We start from the raw sequence: 19,102 nt of genomic DNA, 5'->3' as shown, positions 1-19,102 counted from the left end.
ATCTCACAACCTTGAAATCATGGCCTGAGCCAAAACCAAGAGTTGCACACTTAACCAACTCACTTCATTTTTAAAAAAATAATAATTATTATTATTTTTAAAGATTTTATTTATTTATTTGACAAAGAGATAGCCAGCGAGAGAGGGAACACAGCAGGGGGAGTGGGAGAGGAAGAAGCAGGCTCCCAGCGGAGGAGCCCAATGTGGGACTCGATCCCGGAAGGCCGGGATCACGCCCTGAGCCGAAGGCAGACGCCCAATGACTGCGCTACCCAGGCACCCCTAAAAAATAATTATTTATTGGGGCGCCTGGGTGGCTCAGTCAGTGAAGCATCTGCCTTTGACTCAGGTCATGATCCTGGGGTCCTGGGATCCAGCCCCACATAGGCTATGGCTCCCTGCTCAGCGGGGAGCCTGCTTCTCCCTCTCCCCATCCTCCCCACTTGTGCTCTCTCTCTCTGTCAAATAAATAAATAAAATCTTTAAAAAATTTAAGTAATCTCTACACCCAACATGGGGCTCGAACTCACGATCCTGGGATCAAGAGTCACATGCTCTACTAACTAAGCCAGTCAGGCATCTCCAAAAGACTCAATTTCAATCAAAGATACCAATAGTTTGAAAGTGAAAAAATGGAAAATTATAATCCATGTAAATAGTAACTAAAAAGGAGCTGGAGTGGCTGTACTAATTCAGACAAAATAGACTACAAGTCAAAAGAGACTTAAGAAAGACATTCTCTCTATATTTTTGTTATATATTCTTTCTTTGTTATAAGAGACAAAGGCATAATATATTAATAAAAGAGTCAGTCAAGGAGTTATAACAATTATAAACGTATATACTAAACAAAAGAGGCCCCAAATATATAAAGCATGCAATGACATTCAATGAAGAATTGAAGGAAGAGGGGCACCTGGCTGGCTCATTTGGTTAAGCATCTGCCTTTGGCTCAGGTCATGATCTAAGGGTCCTGGGACTGAGCCCCACGTCTGGCTCTCTGCTCAGCAGGGAGTCTGCTTCTCCCTCTCCCACTCCCTCTGTGCTCTGCCGCCACCTCAAATGAATAAATAACTTTAAAAAAAAAAGAATTGAAGGAAGAAATATACAATTCCACAATAATAGTTGAGATTTCAATACCCTCCTTGCAATGATGGATAGAACTTCTAGATGAAAGATCAATAAGAAAACAGAGGACTTTAACCTCACTATAAATCAATCAGACCTAACAGACTTCACCCAATAATAGAATATTCTGCCCAGCAACAGCAGAATACTCATTCTTCTCTATTGTACGGAGAACATTCTTCAGGATAGATTATATTTTAGGTCACAAAACAAGTCTCGATAAATTCTAAAAGACTGAAATCATACAAAGTATCTTCACTGGCACAATGAAAGGAAGCTAAAAATCAATAACAGATGGAAAACTGGAAAATCCACAGATACGTGGAAAGTAAGCAGTACAATCTTAAATAATTAATGCATCAAAGAAGAAATCACAAGGGAAATTAGAAAATACCTTCAAACAAATGAAAGTAACAAGGGAGACAGTAAAAAGATCAGTGGTTTCTGGGGGCTGGTGGGGAGGGAGAGATGAATAGGTGAAGGACAGGGTTTTCAGGGCAGTGAAACTGTCCTGTAGACTGTCATGGTGGCTACATGTTGTTATATATTTGTCCAAACCCAAAAAATATACACCACCAAAATGAGCCCTAATGTAAACTGTAGACTTTGGGTGTAACGATGTGTCAGTTCGGGTTTATCAGTTGTAAAAGCTACCACTCTGATGTGGGTTGTTGATAGTGGGGAAGGCTGTGGGGGTGGGGCAGGGGATATGTAGGGACTCTCTGTACGTTCCACTCAATTTTGCCGTGAACCTAAAATTGCTGTAATAAATAAAGTCTCCACACACACACACACACACACACACACACACACACACACACGCTTGCATGCACACATACATACACACGACATATCAAAACCTGTGGGATTCACTGAAAGCAATGCACAGAGGGAAATTTATAGCAGTAAATGCCTACATATAAAAAGAATAAACATCTCAAAGCAACAATCTACTGCCTAAGGAACTAGAAAAAAGAAAACTAAACTCAAATGTAACAGAAAAAAATAACAAAAATTAGAGCAAGGGTAAACAAAATAGAAATCACTAAAATCAGAAGTAAGAGAAGGGACATTACTCCCACTTTTACAAAAACAAAAAGGATTGTAAGAGAATGCTACAAATAACTGTATGCCAACAAAGTGGATAATCTAGATAAAATGAACAAATTCCTAGAAACACAAACTACCAAAACTGAAAAAATAGAAAATCAGATTAGGCCTATAAGGAGTAAGGAGACTGAATCAATAACCAAAAAATCTGCAACACAGAAAACTCCAGGACCAGATGGCTTCACTGGTGAATTTTACCAAACGTTTAAAGACGAAATAATGGGGCACCTGAGTGGCTCAGTCAGTTGAGCATCTGCCTTCAGCTCAGGTCCCGATCCTGGGGTCCTGGGATCGAGCCCCACATTGGGCTCTCTGCTCAGTGGGGAGCCTGCTTCTCCCTCTCCCTCTGCCTGCTGCTCCCCCTGCTTGTGCTCTCTCTCTCTGTGTCAAATAAATAAATAAATAAAATATTAAAAAAAAATAAAGCCATCCAAATTGGGAAGGAAAAAGTAAAACCATCTATGGTTCACAGATGACTTGATCTTCTATGTAGAAACTCTAAGGAAACCAGAGAATCTGTTAGTATTTTTTTTAAGATTTTATTTGTCAGAGAGAGAGAGACAGAGAGCACAAGCAGGGGGAACAGCAGTAGAGAGAGAAGCAGGCTCCCCGCTGAGCATGGAGCCCGATGTGGGACTTGATCCCAAGACCCTGGGATCATGACCTGAGCCGAAGGCAGACATTTAAACGTCTGAGCTACCCAGGCCTCCCAATCTGTTAGTATTATTAAACAAACTTGGCGAAGTTCCAGGATACAAAATCAACAATAAAAAATCAGTTGTATTTCTATACACTGACAATGATCAAACAAAAAGAAATTAAGAAAACAATTCTTACAGCAGCATCAAAAAGAGGGGTGCCTGGCTGGCTCAGAAAAGCATGTGACTCTTGATCTTGGGGTTGTGAGTTTTAGCCCCATGTTGGGTGTAGAGATTAGTAAAAAATAAAATAGCATCAAAAAGAATAAAATGCTTAGGAACAAATTTAACCAAGGAACATAAGACTTATGCACTAAAAAATACAAAGCATTTGCTGAAGGAAATTAACTATTTAATGGAAAGACATCCATAGTCATGGATTGGAAGATTTAATATTCCAGATTTATTTATTTATTTATTTGTTTATTTATTTATTTAAAGATTTTATTTATTGATTTGAGAGAGAGCATAAGCAGGAGAGGGAGAGGGAAAAGCAGGCTCCCTGCCGATCAGGGAGCCCGATGCGGGGCTTGATCCCAGAACCCTAGGATCACAACCCAAGCCAAAGGCAGATGCTTAAGTATCTGAGCCACCCAGGTGCCCCTCCCCAGATTGATTTAGAGATTTAGTACAATATCTATCAAAATCCCAGTGAGTTTCTTTGCAGAAATTGATCATCTGATCTTAAAATTCATGTGGAAATTCAAGGGACCCCAACTAGCTAAAGCAATCTTGAAAAAGGAGAACAAAGGTGTAGGACCCACACTTCCAGTTTCAAAACTTAATACAAAGCTACGGTAGTGAAAACAGTGTAGTACTGGTATATGGAGATACATATAGACTAATGGAATAGAATTGGGAGACCAGAAATAAGCCTTTACATATATGCTCAATTGAATTTTGACAAGTGTCAAGATAATGCAATAGGGAAGAACAGTCTCTTCAGCCCATGGTGCTGGGAAACTGGATTTCCATATGCAAAAAACCAAAATTGGAACCTTACCTTATGCCGTACACAAAAATTAACTCAAGACAGATCAGCGGTGGCTAGCTGGCTCAATCGGTTGAGCGTCTGACTCGATTTCAGCTCAGGTCTTGATCTCAGGGATGCAAGTTCGAGACCTACTTAAAAAAAAACAGGTTAAAGACCTAAATTTAAGGGTTAACACTATAAAACACTTAAAGGAAAACATAGGGGGTTTGGATTTGGCAATTGTTTCATAAATATGACCCCAAAGGCACAAGCAATAAAAGAAAAATAGATAAATTTGACTTCATCAAAATTGAAAACTTTGTTCATCAAAGGACCCCATCAAGAGAGTGAAAAATCAGCCCACAAAATGGAAGAAAATATTTGCAAACCATGTATCTGATAAGATTATAGTGTCCAGAATACAAAAAGAACACGTACAACTCAACAATAAGAAGACAGCCCAGTTAAAAAAAAAATTGGCAAGGGTTTGAGTAGACATTTCTTTTTTAAAAGATTTTATTTTTAAGTAATCTCTACACCCAACATGGGGCTTGAACTTACAGCCCCGAGATCAAGAGTCACGTGCTCTTCTGACTGAGCCATCCAAGCACCCCTGTTTTGTCCTTAATCAGTATTTTCAGAGTATTTCCTAGTTTTAGCTTGTCAAAATCTGGCTTTGATACATTGTATTGTAGTTTGTTTTCTATTTCATTAACTTTTGCTCTTCTGATTTCTTCTATTTTCTTTGGATTTTTCCTCTTTTAAAAACATATCTTAAGGGGTGCCTGGTTGGCTCAGTCGTTGAGCGTCTGCCTTCAGCTCAGGGCGTGATCCTGGCGTTGTGGGATCGAGCCCCGCATCAGGCTCTTCCGCTGGGAGCCTGCTTCTTCCTCTCCCTCTCCCCCTGCTTGTGTTCCCTCTCTCGCTGGCTGTTTCTCTCTCTGTCGAATGAATAAATAAAATCTTAAAAAAAAACAAAAACAAAACAAAAAAACATACCTTAAGTTGAACATTTAGCCTTATATTAACTTCCAGCCACTCTTCCAATATAAGCATGTAAGTCTATAATTTCCTCCAAATATCCTGTTACTGTAGTCTAGAAGTTTTAATATGCAATATTTTTATTATTTTTCAATTCTAAATTTTATCTAATTTCCATTGACTTGTTCTTTGATCCACATATTATTTCAGTGTGATTACATTTCTTTTAATCATTTCTTGAAAATTCAAAAGATTCTTAAAGATGTGCAAGATAAAATCTCTCTCCTAAACCGCCCCCCCCAATCTCCCAACTATCCAGTTTTCTTTGGAGTAATAATGTTAACAGTTTCTTGACTGAGAATCAGAAGATTGTATTTTACTTTTGTTAACATTCCCAGAATCTCTGTTTTTGATAGGTGAACTTAATCCCTTTATCTTTATTATAATTCCAGTTATAGACTATTAGACTTTTTTCACCCATCTTTATTTTTTTCCTTACCATATCCTACTCTCTATTGGCTGGACTAATTTTTAAAAATTGTTGCCTGTTTGAAAGCTACATATTCTATTTTGATTATTCTGGTATTTGTTCCTTAATTTTTTTAAAGATTTTTTTAGTTTTTAAATAATCTTTACACACACTATGGGGCTTGAACTCACAACCCGAGATCACGCTGCACTGACTAAACCAGCCAAATGCCCCTGTTCCTTAATTATTAAGACCCAGACTTATGTTTGTTCTTTCTGTCAGTCCTTAGCTTTTCAAAATTGATATTATCCTCACTAACAAGGTAAATTCCTTAGCCTTACCTACAATAGTTACCACCCTCGTGTTGATATCGTCAATAATTTTCATTCTGGATTATTATGGTATTAGTCAAGGTTCTCTGGAGAAATAGAACCAATAGGGTGTGTATACGTATAGAAAGATTTATTATAAGGAATTGGCTCACATAGTTAGGAGGCTAGAGAGTTCAAAATCAGCAAGGTGGACACCTAGGACAGCCAATGGAGCAGTTCCAGTCCAAAGGCAACCTGAGAGTGCTAATGAAGTCTGAAGGCAGTCGGCTGGACAATTCCTTCTTGCTCAGGGAAGGTCAATCTTTTTGTTCTCTTCAGGCCTTCAACTGATTGGATGAGGCCCACCCACATTATAGAGGGCAAACTGCTTTACCCAAAGTTCACTGGTTTAAATGTTAATCTCATCCAAAGCACCCTCTAAGTTGACATATAAAATTAACCATCACAATTATATAATATAGTTTTTTGTTTCGGCTTTTGCTTTCTTAATTATCTTCTGATTCTTTCCTCACCTGTGCCTGATCTATTCTTACTTCCAGTTATTGTATTTTTCAGTTTAAGAGTATCCAAGTGAGTATCTTTCACAATTTCTAGGTCTCTGCTGGTCATCTGACTTCTTGGAGATATTAATCACATTTATCTTAAAATCTGGGTTTGATAACTATTACCTAAATTCCCTCCAGGTATGTTTCCATTTAGTACTTTTTTCCTGATGGGCACTTAATTCTTGTCTTTTTCAATTCCTGTTTGTTTGTTTTTGAGTGCCAAGCATTGTGTATAAAGAACTGTAGAGAACATTTGAAACTGACAAGTAACTGCTTATAGTAAGTAGTTAGGATAGGTGAAGATCATCTTTAAAAAAAAATTCCTCCCAGCTTGATTGAAGTATAATTGACAAATGTAATGTATTTCAAGTGTACGAAGTGATGATTTGATATATGTGCATGTTGAGAAATGATTCCCACAATTAATACACCTATCACCTCACATTGTTAGCTTTTGTGTGTGTGTGAGAGAACATTAAGATACACTCTCAGCAAATTTCAAGTTCTTATCCATGATTTCTCTTCCCATGGCTTCAGTTACTCGTGGTCTCAATTACCAGGGATCAACTGTGGTCTGGAAGTGGACGGTCTTCCTCGTGTGTCTTCAGAAGGTCAGTAGCAGCCTAAGGTAGATCGCAATGCCTAGGTCATAGACCTCACTTCATCTCATCACATAGGCACTTTTTTTCTTTTAAGTAAGTAAGCACTAGGCCTAATGTGGGGCTTGAACTCATGATCCCGAGATCGAGGTCAGGAGTCACATGCTCCACTGACTGAGCCACCCAGGTGCCCTTCAGCGTGTGGGCACTTTATCGTCTCACATCATCATCATAAGAAGGGTGAGTACAGTACAATAAGATATTTTGAGAGAGAGAGAAAAACCACATTCCCACAATTTTTATTAATGTATGTTGTTGTAATTGTTTCATTTTAAGAATTAATTTATAATTAATAAATTATTGTTATTAATCTCGTACTGTGGCTAATTTTTAAATTAAAAGTTATCATAACTGTACGTGTAGGAAAAGCGGTAGACATAGGGTTTAGTACTATCTGCAGTTTCAGGCATCCACTGGGGGTCTTGGAATGTGTCCTCCATAGATAAGGGGGATACAATACAGTATTATTAACTTAGTCACAATGCTGTAAATCGTTAGATCCTCAGAATTTATTCATCTTATAATTAAATGCTTGACCAACCTCTCCCCATTTCTCTCAGCCCCCAATCCCTGACGATCACCATTCTACTCTCTGTTACTATGAGTTTGACCTTTTTGCTTATTTGTTTGTTTGTTTAAGTAATCTCTACACCCCACGCAGGGCTCAAGCTCACAACCCCAAGGATTAAGAGTTGCACGTTCCACCGACGGAGCCAGCCAGGTGCCCCCCACCTTTTTAAAAAACTCCATATGTAAGTAATAGCATGCAATATGTGTCCTTCTCTGTCTTGACTATTTCACTCAGCGTAATGCCCTCCCATTTCAAACATGCTGTCACAAATGATAGGATTTCCTTCTTTGTTATGGCGGAGCACTATTCCACTATTCCATCGTATATATCTCTTAGAGATGAAGAATTGCGGCTGTTTTTTGCAGTCAGTCTGCCACGGGGGTCAAGGTCCCAAAGAAGCGAGTTCAACATTTGGTGGTGTTTGCATCACTGAGGCATTTGCCAATTTGAGAGAAGCTGCTGAGAGAGAGGCTAAGCCCAGCTTTCAGAAGCCTCCTAGGACTGGGGGCAGTGGTGGACAAAATTAGACCTCAAAGCTCTCCAAGAAGGCTGTCCTGAAAAACAGCCCTGGCGTTAAGTTAGGACCCCTGAGGGACTGTACTCTAGAAATAAGGGTAAACATGAGCTATACCACCCTTCACAAAGGGTCCAATCAAATCCACTCAAATCTTGGTTGGACTAAAGCAGTGGTTCTTCATGTGCAATCTTTGGACCCCTGAGGACTTTTTTAGGGAGTCAGGGAGGACACGGTTATCTTCTTAATAATACTGAGATGTAATTTGCCTTTTTTTTCCACATCTGCCCCGATAGTGTAAAAGCAATGAAAGATTTAGCTGCGGGCCCCTTGGAGTGAATCAAGGCCATGGCATCAAGCCATATAGGTAATCATGGTTTTCTTCACCGCCACACTCAAAGTTAGAAAGAAAAGAAAGGCAGGTTCACTTAACACTGTCCTTGACAAAGCAGGGGAAACCATTACTCTTATTAATCTCAACTCTGGAGTACACGTCTTTTGTAAAGTACTAAATTAGTACTTCTGCTGGAACACAGTGGTTGCCCCAAGGAAACACATCTATACATTTGTTTGAGCTGCGGGCTGAATTAGCCTCTTTTTTTCACGGAAAACCAGTTTTACTGGAAAGAACACCTGAGAAACAAGCTCCGGTTATTGGGACTTGGATATTTGGCAGACGTTTTCTACAAAATGAACAAAGTGACCCCGTCACTTCAAGGAAAACAACTGACCGTATTTGTTGCCAAAAATAAAATTTGAGCTTGACGGCTTCTTACTCTTTAAACGCTTTTCCAAAAATCAGTGGTGATATTACCAAATATCATTCGTTTTGGTATTGCATAATGAAATGCATTAATATTGGGAAGATCTGCATAATTCAGTGAGCCAACCATTTCCAAATGACCAACACACGATGTTAAAATCATGCATGCAGGGTTCCTGGGTGGCTCAGTCGGTTGAGCGTCCGACTTTGATTTTGGCTCAGGTTATGATCTCAGGGTCACGAGATCAAGCCCTGCATGGGGCTCTGTGGTGGGCGTGGAGCCTGCTTGGGATTCTCTCTTTCTCCCCCCTGCCCCTCCCCTCACTACACACACACACTCTTTCTAAAAAAAAAAAATCATGCATGTGTAAAATATCCATTTTTAGTGCAAGATAGACCAACAGATTTTAACTTATCGGAATATGAAAACTTCATTGATTTGGTTTCAGATTCCTCATTGCAGCCAATCTTTAAGAAACCAACACTTGTCTAGCTTAGTGTAGTATCAAAAAAGAATATTCACAAATATCTGGAAAGGCTTTAAAACTACTCCTCTCTGGGGTGCCTGGGTGGCTCAGCTGTTAGGCGTCTGCCTTCGGCTGAGGTCATGATCCCAGGGTCCTGGGATTGAGCCCCCAGCAGGCTCCTTGCTCAGCGGGAAGCCTACTTCTCCCTCTCCCTCTCGCTCCCCCTGCTTGTGTTCTCTTTCTCTCTCTGTCAAATAAATAAATAAAATCTTAAAAAAAAAAGAAGTTTGATGGTGTTAATATGAAAGGAAATTGAGTATTGTATTGTTTTATACAACTCTTTGTAAAGATAGTTATATTCATGCCCATAAAAGTGTGACCCATGGCATCTGAAGGCAAACACTTTTTGTAATTATTTAAAAGGCCCTATTTAATCGGTCCTTTTAAGTAATTATAATGTAAAGGTCTCTGCTCTATGAGCAGTCCTCCACTGTGTGTCATAATAATAAGGCTTACTTTTATTTATGTTTATTTTTATTTTTATTCCAGTATCATTAACAGAGTGTCATATTAGTTTCAGGTGTACAATAGAGTGGTTCAACAATTCCATACATTACTCAGTGTTCACCATGGTAAGTGCACTCTTAATCCACTTCACGCATTTCACCCGTTCCCCCACCTGCCTCCCCTCAGGCAGCCATCAGCGTGATCTCTATAGTTAACAGTCTGTTTTTTGGTTTGTCTCTTTAATTTGTTCATTCGTTTTGTGTCTTAAATTCCACACAAGTGAATTCATGTGGTATTTATCTTTCTCTGACTTCTGTCACTTAGCATAATGTCTAGATCCATCCATGTTGTTGCAAATGGCAAGATTTCATTCTTTTTTTACAGCTGAGCAGTATTCCATTATATATATATATATATGCCACATCTTCTTTATTCATCTATTAATGGACACTTGTGCTGCTTCAATTATTTGGTTATTGTAAATGCTGCAGTAAACATAGAGGTGCACATATCTTTTTGAATTCGTGTTTTCATATTCTTTGGGTTAGTACCCAGTAGTGGAATTACTGGATCATATGGTAATTCTATTTTTAACTTTCTGAGGACCCTCCATACTGTTTTCCACAGTGGCTGCACCAGTTTGCGTTCCCACCTACAGGGCGCAAGATGTCCTTTTTCTCCACATCCTCGCCAACACTCGTTTCTTGTGTTTTTGCTCTTAGCCATTCTGACAGGTGTGAAGTGATAACTCATTGTGGGTTTGATTTGCATTTCTCTGATGATGAGTGCTGTTGAGCATCTTTTCATGTGTCTGTTGGCCATCTGGATGTCTTCTTTGGAGAAATGTCTGTTCATGTCTTCCACCCATTTTTTAAATTAAATTTTTAAAAGCTTATTTATTTTTAAAGATTTTATTTATTTATATTCGAGAGAGAGAGAGCGCGCGCACACAAGCAGGGGAGAGGGGCAGAGGGAGAAGCGGACTTGCCGCTGAGCGGGGAGCCCGACGTAGGGCTCGATCCCAGGACCCTGGGATCATGACCTGAGCCAAAGGCAGACGTTTAACTGACTGAGCCACCTAGGTGTCCCTGTTATTTATTTTTGAGTAATCTCTATACCCAGCATAGGGCTTGAACTCACAGCCCCAAGATGAAGAGTCGCGTGTTCTATTGACTGAGCCAGCCAGGTGCCCCTCTTGCACCCATTTTTAAATTTGATTATTATTTTATTATTATTATTATTTTCTTGGTGTTGAGCTGCAGAAGTTCTGTATGTATTTTGGATGTTTATGTTTTATTGGACATGTCACTTCCAAATACCTTGTCCCATTTGGTAGGTTGTCTTTTAGTTTTAAGATCCTTCACTTCATCAGGGCGCTCGGTAGCTTGGAGTTCTTTAGCAGATTCTTTCTCTGTGAATCACTTTCTGAGTCACCTGGACTTTCAGGATCAGGTGAATCATCATCATCATCATCTCCAGCCACATCACCTTCTATCTCCTACCTCACTGAAGCCAAGTCTACAATGTCCTCAATATCTTCCTGATAATATACTATCCATACTTTGCTGATACCGAGACTCCAATTTCATTAATTTCCTGTCTTCTCCTGAATCGGCTTCTCCCAATTGGCTAGAGCCAAAATCCTCATCTGGGAGGCCGAATGCTTTACCCCTGTGCTGATGGGAATCCCTGACAGCATTCATCGTTTCAGGTACCCAGATAGAAGCGAGGGGGAAACGCTGATCACCTTCACGGTTCTCATCAGAATCCAATCAAGGATTGTACTTTGAGTGTTGTTATCATAATACTTTAGTGTTTTATAATCCCATTTAAAAATCTTTCATGAGGCCTTCGGAGTTGCACTGCTTGGGCTAGTGGCAGTTTAAAGGCTTCTCCTCTCTTCCCTGACCACCTTCCCAATTTAAAACATCTTTGCTGTCAACTTTGGAACACTTAAACTTCTTTCAGCAACTCTCCAGAGATCTCTATGAAAGAAATTATCTAAATTTTCTTAATTCTTATCTAAATCTTCAATTGAGGGGCGCCTGGCTGATTCCGTTGGTGCAGCATGCGACTCTTGATCTCCCAGTTGTGAGTTCAAGCCCCACATTGGGTGTAGAGAGTACTTTAAAAATTACAATCTTTTTTTTTTTTAATCTTCTTCTGAGTCCTCACAACAAACCTATGAGGTTTGTAAGAAACTGGGGCTCATAGAGATTATTACCCAAGGTCACATTGTTAAAATGTAGCGGGTCTGGGTTAGAATTTAAGGTTTATTTCTGGCCAGGTACTTTAAACACTCCGTCTATTTTATCTTAACCCCGTTCCCAACAGTCTGATTACAAGTTACATGTTTATATTGTGCTTATTGAGGACTGCCTTAATTTCTTACAGAAAAGACTGCGCTCTCTACAAGACCTTTCCCAGACTGTGAACAACGCGGGGACAGTGGTAGTGGGAGGCACTCACTAAAAAGGGATTTGTTGAACGCCATCAGTTAAGAAGGGAACATACGAATGCAGCTCCTAGGGGGCGCTGTCGTCACTCAAGGACCTGTCGAACCCACAAGACTAGGACTAAACGCTGAGGGGTGGACTTGGCCCTCAGCCAGCAAGGCGCACGCGGAGGCCCCGCCCCCAGCGCATGCGCATGCGCCCGCGGGCCCTGCGGCCCCGCTCTATTCTACTCCCGCTTCCCGCCGGTGTTCAGGTAGCTGGCTGAATGCGGGGGAGGGGCGCCGCCTGAAGGCGGGGCTGGAGGGGGAGTCTCGGGTCTTTGGGCTCCTTTGTTAGAGCCCCAACAAAGGTTGCCCTAACTTCCGATACAAACCGGAGCTGTTCCTGCAGCTGTCCCTTCCCGGGTGGGGGGCAGTTCCTGGGTCTGGGGGCCTCCGAGGCGCTGCCCGTGACCAGCACGCACCTGCTTCTTTTTGTCGCACCAGTCCGGTGTCTCCGCACCTCTCCAGCTCCCGCACCCGGGCCCGTGGGCTTCCAGCCCGAGTCCGGTGTCCCGGGTAGCTTGAGGACACGGGGCTGGGCAGGTGCCGAGAGCCTGCGCCTGGCCCATCCTGCCGGGCTGAGCCACTCGAAGCCCGAAGCGAGAGGCCTCCGGGAGACTACGTGCTCGCCTGCTCCGCTCGCGCCTACACCTTCTCCACTTGCTTTCCCAACTGAGCGGAAAAGCCGGGGGCGTGTCGCCGGGGCCCTGGGAAGCGGGCTGGCTCGGCACTGCCGCCTGAAGTCCGCGGGTGCACCTTCCCGCCCACGGGCCGTTCTGTCGCAGACCCTGCAGCCCCCAGCCGGCCAGAGGGCGCTGCATCCTGACGTTAAAGATTAAAGGGATCAGAGACCGCTGAGTGGCCGCTCCACGACCCCAGCCTTTAGGAAGGCTTTCAGTGCAACACAGGGCCTGCAAAGGGAAGTTTCTCTTGCTTGCAGGTCTGCAACTATCCATAAACAGTTACACCCCCATGTGTGCTGAGCATTGGGAGTTACAGGGCTTGAGTCGGTCCTACGAAGACTTGGGAGTCGGGCTGTTGGGGATATGTGTTTAATTGAGTGTGTGTGTGTGTGTGTTTGTGTAAATTAACCCGGCACCGGTGCAGTACTTGGCAACCAGTAAACCCTCCAGTAAACTTCTTGGTTGAATGAATGAGAAGGTAGGTGACTGAGGGAGCAGGGCTAGAGAGGGCATCTCTGCATATCCCACCCCTGCCTCCCCTGGGCTCCTGCAAACAAAAGTAATTAGGTTGAGCCTTTAATCACAGCTGGTTTCACAGGCGGGCGGACAAGGTAAGGCGGAAAAAAGCCGAAGTTCTGGGGACGCAGCATGCTGGCTCCAGCAGGCTCATGGGCAGTGCCTCCCTCCGGGACCCCCTCCAGCCCCCACCGTTCAGCCCCCATCGCTTCCCCGTCGGTAATCTGCTGTTTTCTTGTCTCCCTCAGGACACTGGGTTCCCTACAAGCCGCCCCAGGCTTAATGATTGTCCAGAAGGTGGCTATAAAGGGAGCCTGGGAGGCTGGGTGGAGGAGGGAGCAAGAAAAGCCTAACTCAGCAGATCTGGGCGCTGAGAGAGTCACCGGCAGGAGCTGTGGTCAGAGGCTCCGGGTCCCGGGAAGTGGGGTCTGCTCCGTTCCACCATGGCGGCCCACGGCTACGGCTGTTACCGCACTGTGATCTTCTCAGCCATGTTTGGAGGCTACAGCCTGTACTACTTCAACCGCAAGACCTTCTCCTTTGTCATGCCGTCCTTGGTGGAGGAGATCCCTCTGGACAAGGATGACTTGGGTGAGCCCTGGAAGGGCAGGGGGTGGGCCTGGGACCCAGGACTAGTAGGGCAAGTCGGGTGTTAGTGGCAGTGGGGAGGGTGTGTGCACAGAGAGGACAGGGAGCAGCCTGCAGGTGCCGGCTGAGGGACTCTGACCATGCAGCCGGGAATGGGCGCAGAACTAGGCGTGTGCTCTCCACATGTCTGAGGAGTGCGGCTCATCTGATGTGTCTCTGTGACCCACGAGTGCCCCCAGGGGCATGGCTTATTCTGAGTGTGTTTAGGGGCGTTCTGAGCAGTTTCCACACTGGGGGGGGGGCATGCTGGCCACTGCTGTTGTGAGCAGTGGGCACTGAGTAGCCGGCAAAATAACTTCATGTGGCCCACCAGGCAACTTTTCAGGAGGAAGAAGGTCCTTGACTCCAATTCTAAGCTCTTCACCCCATGTTCAGAGGTGGGGTAACAGAACTTCTAGAAGCCCTGGGTTGGCATCCAGCGTGAGGGGGAAATGTCATCAGGCATATGTAAATCCCAGGGAGGGGGGCTGCCCTGTTCTCCCTTCTTGCCTCCTGACAGCGGCAGCTGGACCTCTCCAGGAGACTGAAAAGTCATGGGTCAGCCTGGGGCTAGCGCTGGTGGTGAGGAGGAGCGGGACCCGTGATTCCAGCACACGCTCCTCCTGACTGTCTGGGAGGGAACCTATCTCACCTGCCAGGCACCTCTACACACCTGACCCCACGCCTTCCTCCGTCCCTCCTGTGCCTTTGCCCGGGCCCCTAACTCCCCAGGTGTCCTGCTTCCTGCTCTCCCCCGCCTCCTGCAGGGCTCATCACCAGCAGCCAGTCGGCAGCCTATGCCATCAGCAAGTTTGTGAGCGGGGTGCTGTCCGACCAGATGAGTGCTCGCTGGCTCTTCTCTTCGGGGCTGCTCCTGGTTGGCTTGGTCAATATAGTGTTTTCTTGGAGCTCCATGGTACCTGTCTTTGCTGCTCTGTGGTTCCTCAATGGCCTGGCACAGGGGCTGGGCTGGCCTCCGTGTGGGAAGATCCTGCGGAAGGTGGGTGTCTGCTTCCGAGGCGCCTGTCTAGACTGGCGTGGACAGTGCCTAAAGAGCATGTGGGAGCCCCAGCACCCCCATCCCAGAGCAGTTCCTTGGGAGTTCCAGTCCAGCTCCTATTGCTGGTCAAGATATTTTAGGAGCTAAACATGGTGGGATCAGGTGGCAGATGAGGGAATTGGCCGTGCCAAGTAGAAGCGCCCTCTTCCTCATCCCTGTAACGTGAGCTCCTAGGTCTGCCCCACCTGACCCTCACCTTCAGTGTGTTTAACACGGGCACCCACTCCGTCCCCCTCTGCCCCACAGTGGTTCGAGCCATCTCAGTTTGGCACTTGGTGGGCCATTCTGTCGGCCAGCATGAACCTAGCTGGAGGGCTGGGCCCTATCCTGGCAACCGTCCTCGCCCAGAGCTACAGCTGGCGCAGCACGCTGGCCCTGTCTGGGGCCCTCTGTGTGGTTGTCTCCTTCCTCTGTCTCCTGCTCATCCACAATGAACCTGCCGATGTTGGACTCCGAAACTTGGACCCCACCCCCTCCAAGGGCAAGAAGGGTGAGCACCCACCCAAGCCGATCATTGGGGTCCCTTCATTCATCATTCGTTTGGCAGACTTTCACTGAGGACTGGCTGTATGCCTGGCCCTGGGCTAGCCAATGACTGTAGGGAGAAGGATGGTGATGGCAAGTTGGTGGGGAGTAAATAAAACTCTGTTCCAAGACACTTAAGTACCAGACAAGGGGCAGAGCCAACGCATGCTGCGACTCATGTTATATCCTGGTCCTTCCTCACAGCAGAGCCAGACTTCCCTGTCCCGGACAGCATCCTAAGCTTAAGTGGCTTGGGTGCCTTCCGCCACATGCCCTGGTCCTCAGGTTCTCTCATCTGCTGAGGCTTGCGATGGAGGGGTCAGGGCAGAGCAGTGGGTGAAGGGGTGCCTTCCTGCCGGTCCCTGGCTATGTGGATGGACTCTGGCCCTGTGGCTGGTTAATGAGTGGTGGGGGCTTGGTTTGGGCAGAGCAGCAGGAGCAGAGCCTGAGGCCCGGCCTCCTCCTGCCCCCAGGCTCCTTGAAGGAGGAGAGTACCTTACAGGAGCTGCTGCTGTCCCCCTACCTGTGGGTGCTCTCCACTGGCTACCTTGTGGTATTTGGCGTAAAAACCTGCTGTACCGACTGGGGCCAGTTCTTCCTTATCCAGGAGAAAGGACAGTCAGTCCTCGTGGGTAAGACGAGTGTTGGAGCAGGGGTGGGCCTAGGGAGCAGGAATCCATGAAGGGGATGTGAAATTCAGGCCCAGCTTCTCTTTATCCCTTTCTTCTTTCCCTGAGGCCAGGTACCACTCAGACAGCTGCGGCTGGTCACCCTTAGGGACCCTGTACCTCTCTGGGTTTCAGCCAATCTGGGACAAGCCCAGTGTGTTTAACACCCTTCCACCCCTCCTTTCCCTCTTCCCACCACAACTCCCTACTCCAGGTAGCTCCTACATGAGTGCCCTGGAGGTTGGGGGCCTTGTAGGCAGCATCGCAGCTGGCTACCTGTCAGACCGGGCCATGGCAAAGGTGAGTGGGCAGGAGGGATAGGAAGGAGGAGGGTCCCTTTGAATCTTCCCAGCATGACTGGAACAGGCACCAGAGAGGCGGGACCCCTGGGGCATGGGCAGGCTGGCATATGGGTGGGGGGCGTTTGGAACGATTCCAGGCTACTCTTACTTGCTGAGGGTGTGGAGGCAAGGTAAGGCTCTTGGGGAAGGGGTTTTAACGGATGTCCAGGAGAGCCAGAATTTCTCTCAGCCTAGCAGTGGGCTTCTCTCCAGCCCCAGGAAAACTGGGGTTGAGGAGAGGCTAGGTGCAGCTTGCCAGCATGTGTCCCCGCGGTGGAGGAGGGGACGTGGTGGAGTTTGGCCTCAGAACGTAATAAGCAGGTCCCAGGGCCTCCCAGGGCTGCCCCGGGCCAAGAACTGTGGTGGGATTGCCAAAGACCTGTCAGCAGAAGCCCTGCGGTGTCAGAGTCCGGGGGCGGAGGTTCTCTGCTGCTTTCAGGGCCTGACGTTGCCGGCCCTGTATCCCCAGGCAGGGCTGTCCATCTACGGGAACCCTCGCCATGGCCTGCTGCTGTTCATGATGGCTGGCATGACTGTGTCCATGTACCTCTTCCGGGTGACTGTGACCAGTGACTCTCCCAAGGTAAATGAGGAGAGCGCAAGGGCCACTGACTGTCAGGCTCCCTGGCCCTTCTCTGCCTCTCAGATTTCCCTTTCCGTTCTGGTTTGCCTCGTGTCCTCTGTACTGTCGGTGCTCCTCCTGGACTTGGGGCCTGGTTTTCTTCTCTTCCCTGTGCTTCTCTAGGATGTCGCTTTCTGGACTCCAGCTCTTCACCCTCTCGCTGAGCTCACAGGCTTTACGGAGCATGAGGTGCCTTATCTGTGGTTTTCCTCCTGTCTCCCCCTTGTCCTACTCTGTCTGCCTTGCCCCTAGCCGATGCAGCTAGCATCAGTTCTAAGAGATAGCATCTAACTGGGAGGGATGGCTTCTGTCTCCGCTTCACCTACCCACCCAGGCCCTCAGGTTGGCTCAGTGTGGCCCCATTCCTCTAGCTCGGCCCTGTCCATTGTATCAGGAAGTGGGGTGAGGGAGGTTACTTACTGTCTCCTGACTACAATCATTTGTTCCTGAGGCCGAGCATTGTTCTCTCCTCTGGCTAGAGGTAGGTAGGTAGGCTTTCTCAGACTCTAAATGCCACCCTGCACTGTCCTTGCAGCTCTGGATCCTCGTGTTGGGAGCCGTGTTTGGTTTCTCTTCTTACGGTCCCATTGCCTTGTTCGGAGTTATAGCCAATGAGAGCGCCCCTCCCAACCTGTGTGGCACCTCCCACGCCATTGTGGGACTCATGGCCAATGGTAAGTGGTGCTCTCTAGAGTGTCTACGTCATCCCCCGTGCCTTGCACGTAGGCTAGCTAGAGGCTGGGGCACGCCCCACTGACTCTAGCCTCACAAATGACCCAGGCTCTCCCCCTCCTCCTTGGCAGTGGGCGGCTTTCTGGCTGGGCTGCCCTTCAGCACTATTGCCAAGCACTATAGCTGGAGCACAGCCTTCTGGGTGGCTGAAGTGATCTGTGCAGCCAGCACAGCTGCCTTCTTCCTCCTACGAAACATCCGCACCAAGATGGGCCGAGTGCCCAAGAAGGCTGAGTGAAGAGAGTACAGGCTCCAGTCCATCCTCTCCTGCCTGTGGCCTTCCCCTGCACGGGGTTGGGGGAACAGCGGGCAGAGAGAAAGAAAGGGGGGCTGCTCCGGCTAGCACTGAACCTTTGATTGCCTCTTGTGCTCCTTTTCCCTCGCCCAAGTGGCGCTGGAAGTTATCAGTGGCTAATGAGGTTCCAGCTCCCCATCCTATGTTCTATTTAAAAGGCAACTTTTGTTCTTGGACTCCATTAGCTCCTATTTCCTGCTTTCAAACAGGAAACCCCTGCAATCAGGAGTACCCTAGACCCTTCTCCTGGGCCCTCGTCCCACGCCCTCCCCAGGAGGGGTGAGGCTCCTCCTGCAGCTGCAGGGTACCAGTGGCCCATGATTTCTGCCCTAAGGCCTCTTAGCACCGGGCAACTGCTATTGCCAATACCTCCGATTCCAGGGGGAGAGGAGGCCATCACGGCCGCTCACCAATACCCTGTGAAGACAGTGGGGTGGGGGGGGACATGGGCGGGAGGGAGGAGGACTTGACATAGATTAAAACTAGATTTGATACTAAACAATATCAGTGAGTCATTCTTTCCAAAGGGGTACAAGCCAGAGACTGCTTTCTTTGGAAAATGTTCTCTTGATAGCTACTCTTTCCACCCCAAAAGGGGCAGACTTCATCTCCTTGGAATGGGAAATCTGACACGGACTCCTTTAAGCTTATGGTTCCTCTGCCTTCAACTTCACACTAATTCAATGATCATTTTACAGATGAAGCTACTGGGTTTCAGGCAGATGAAACCATTCGAAGGAGGAAGTCAGTGTAATAGTGGCTCACAGACGGTGTAGTCAGAAAGCCTGGGTTCAAACTCAGGTGCTTAGTAACTAGCTT

General features: G+C 46.3%; 1 protein-coding gene across 4 annotated transcripts; it reads left to right on the top strand.

The window, feature by feature from the left end:
* The first annotated feature begins 12,347 nt into the window (after window positions 1–12,347).
* Window positions 12,348–18,758, top strand: SLC37A4 (solute carrier family 37 member 4). Of its 4 annotated transcripts, none has more exons than XM_034665928.1 (9): window positions 12,348–12,426; window positions 13,662–14,004; window positions 14,808–15,040; window positions 15,347–15,590; window positions 16,099–16,257; window positions 16,508–16,593; window positions 17,104–17,217; window positions 17,792–17,930; window positions 18,060–18,758. In XM_034665928.1, the coding sequence occupies exons 2-9, from the start codon at window positions 13,857–13,859 to the stop codon at window positions 18,224–18,226; spliced, it is 1,290 nt and encodes a 429-aa protein (XP_034521819.1). In that variant the 5' UTR covers window positions 12,348–12,426; window positions 13,662–13,856; the 3' UTR covers window positions 18,227–18,758. The 4 variants fall into 4 exon arrangements, with proteins under 4 accessions (XP_034521819.1, XP_034521816.1, XP_034521818.1 ...); XM_034665925.1 differs by having other exon boundaries at window positions 12,381–12,426; window positions 12,659–14,004; XM_034665927.1 differs by lacking the exon at window positions 12,348–12,426 and adding an exon at window positions 12,437–13,154.
* Window positions 18,759–19,102: the final 344 nt, after the last annotated feature.

Source organism: Ailuropoda melanoleuca, chromosome 8, assembly GCF_002007445.2.
Source record: "Ailuropoda melanoleuca isolate Jingjing chromosome 8, ASM200744v2, whole genome shotgun sequence".
NCBI lineage: Eukaryota > Metazoa > Chordata > Mammalia > Carnivora > Ursidae > Ailuropoda > Ailuropoda melanoleuca.
The sequence above is the reverse complement of the archived record's forward strand: the minus strand, read 5'-3'. Positions and strand labels throughout refer to the sequence as shown.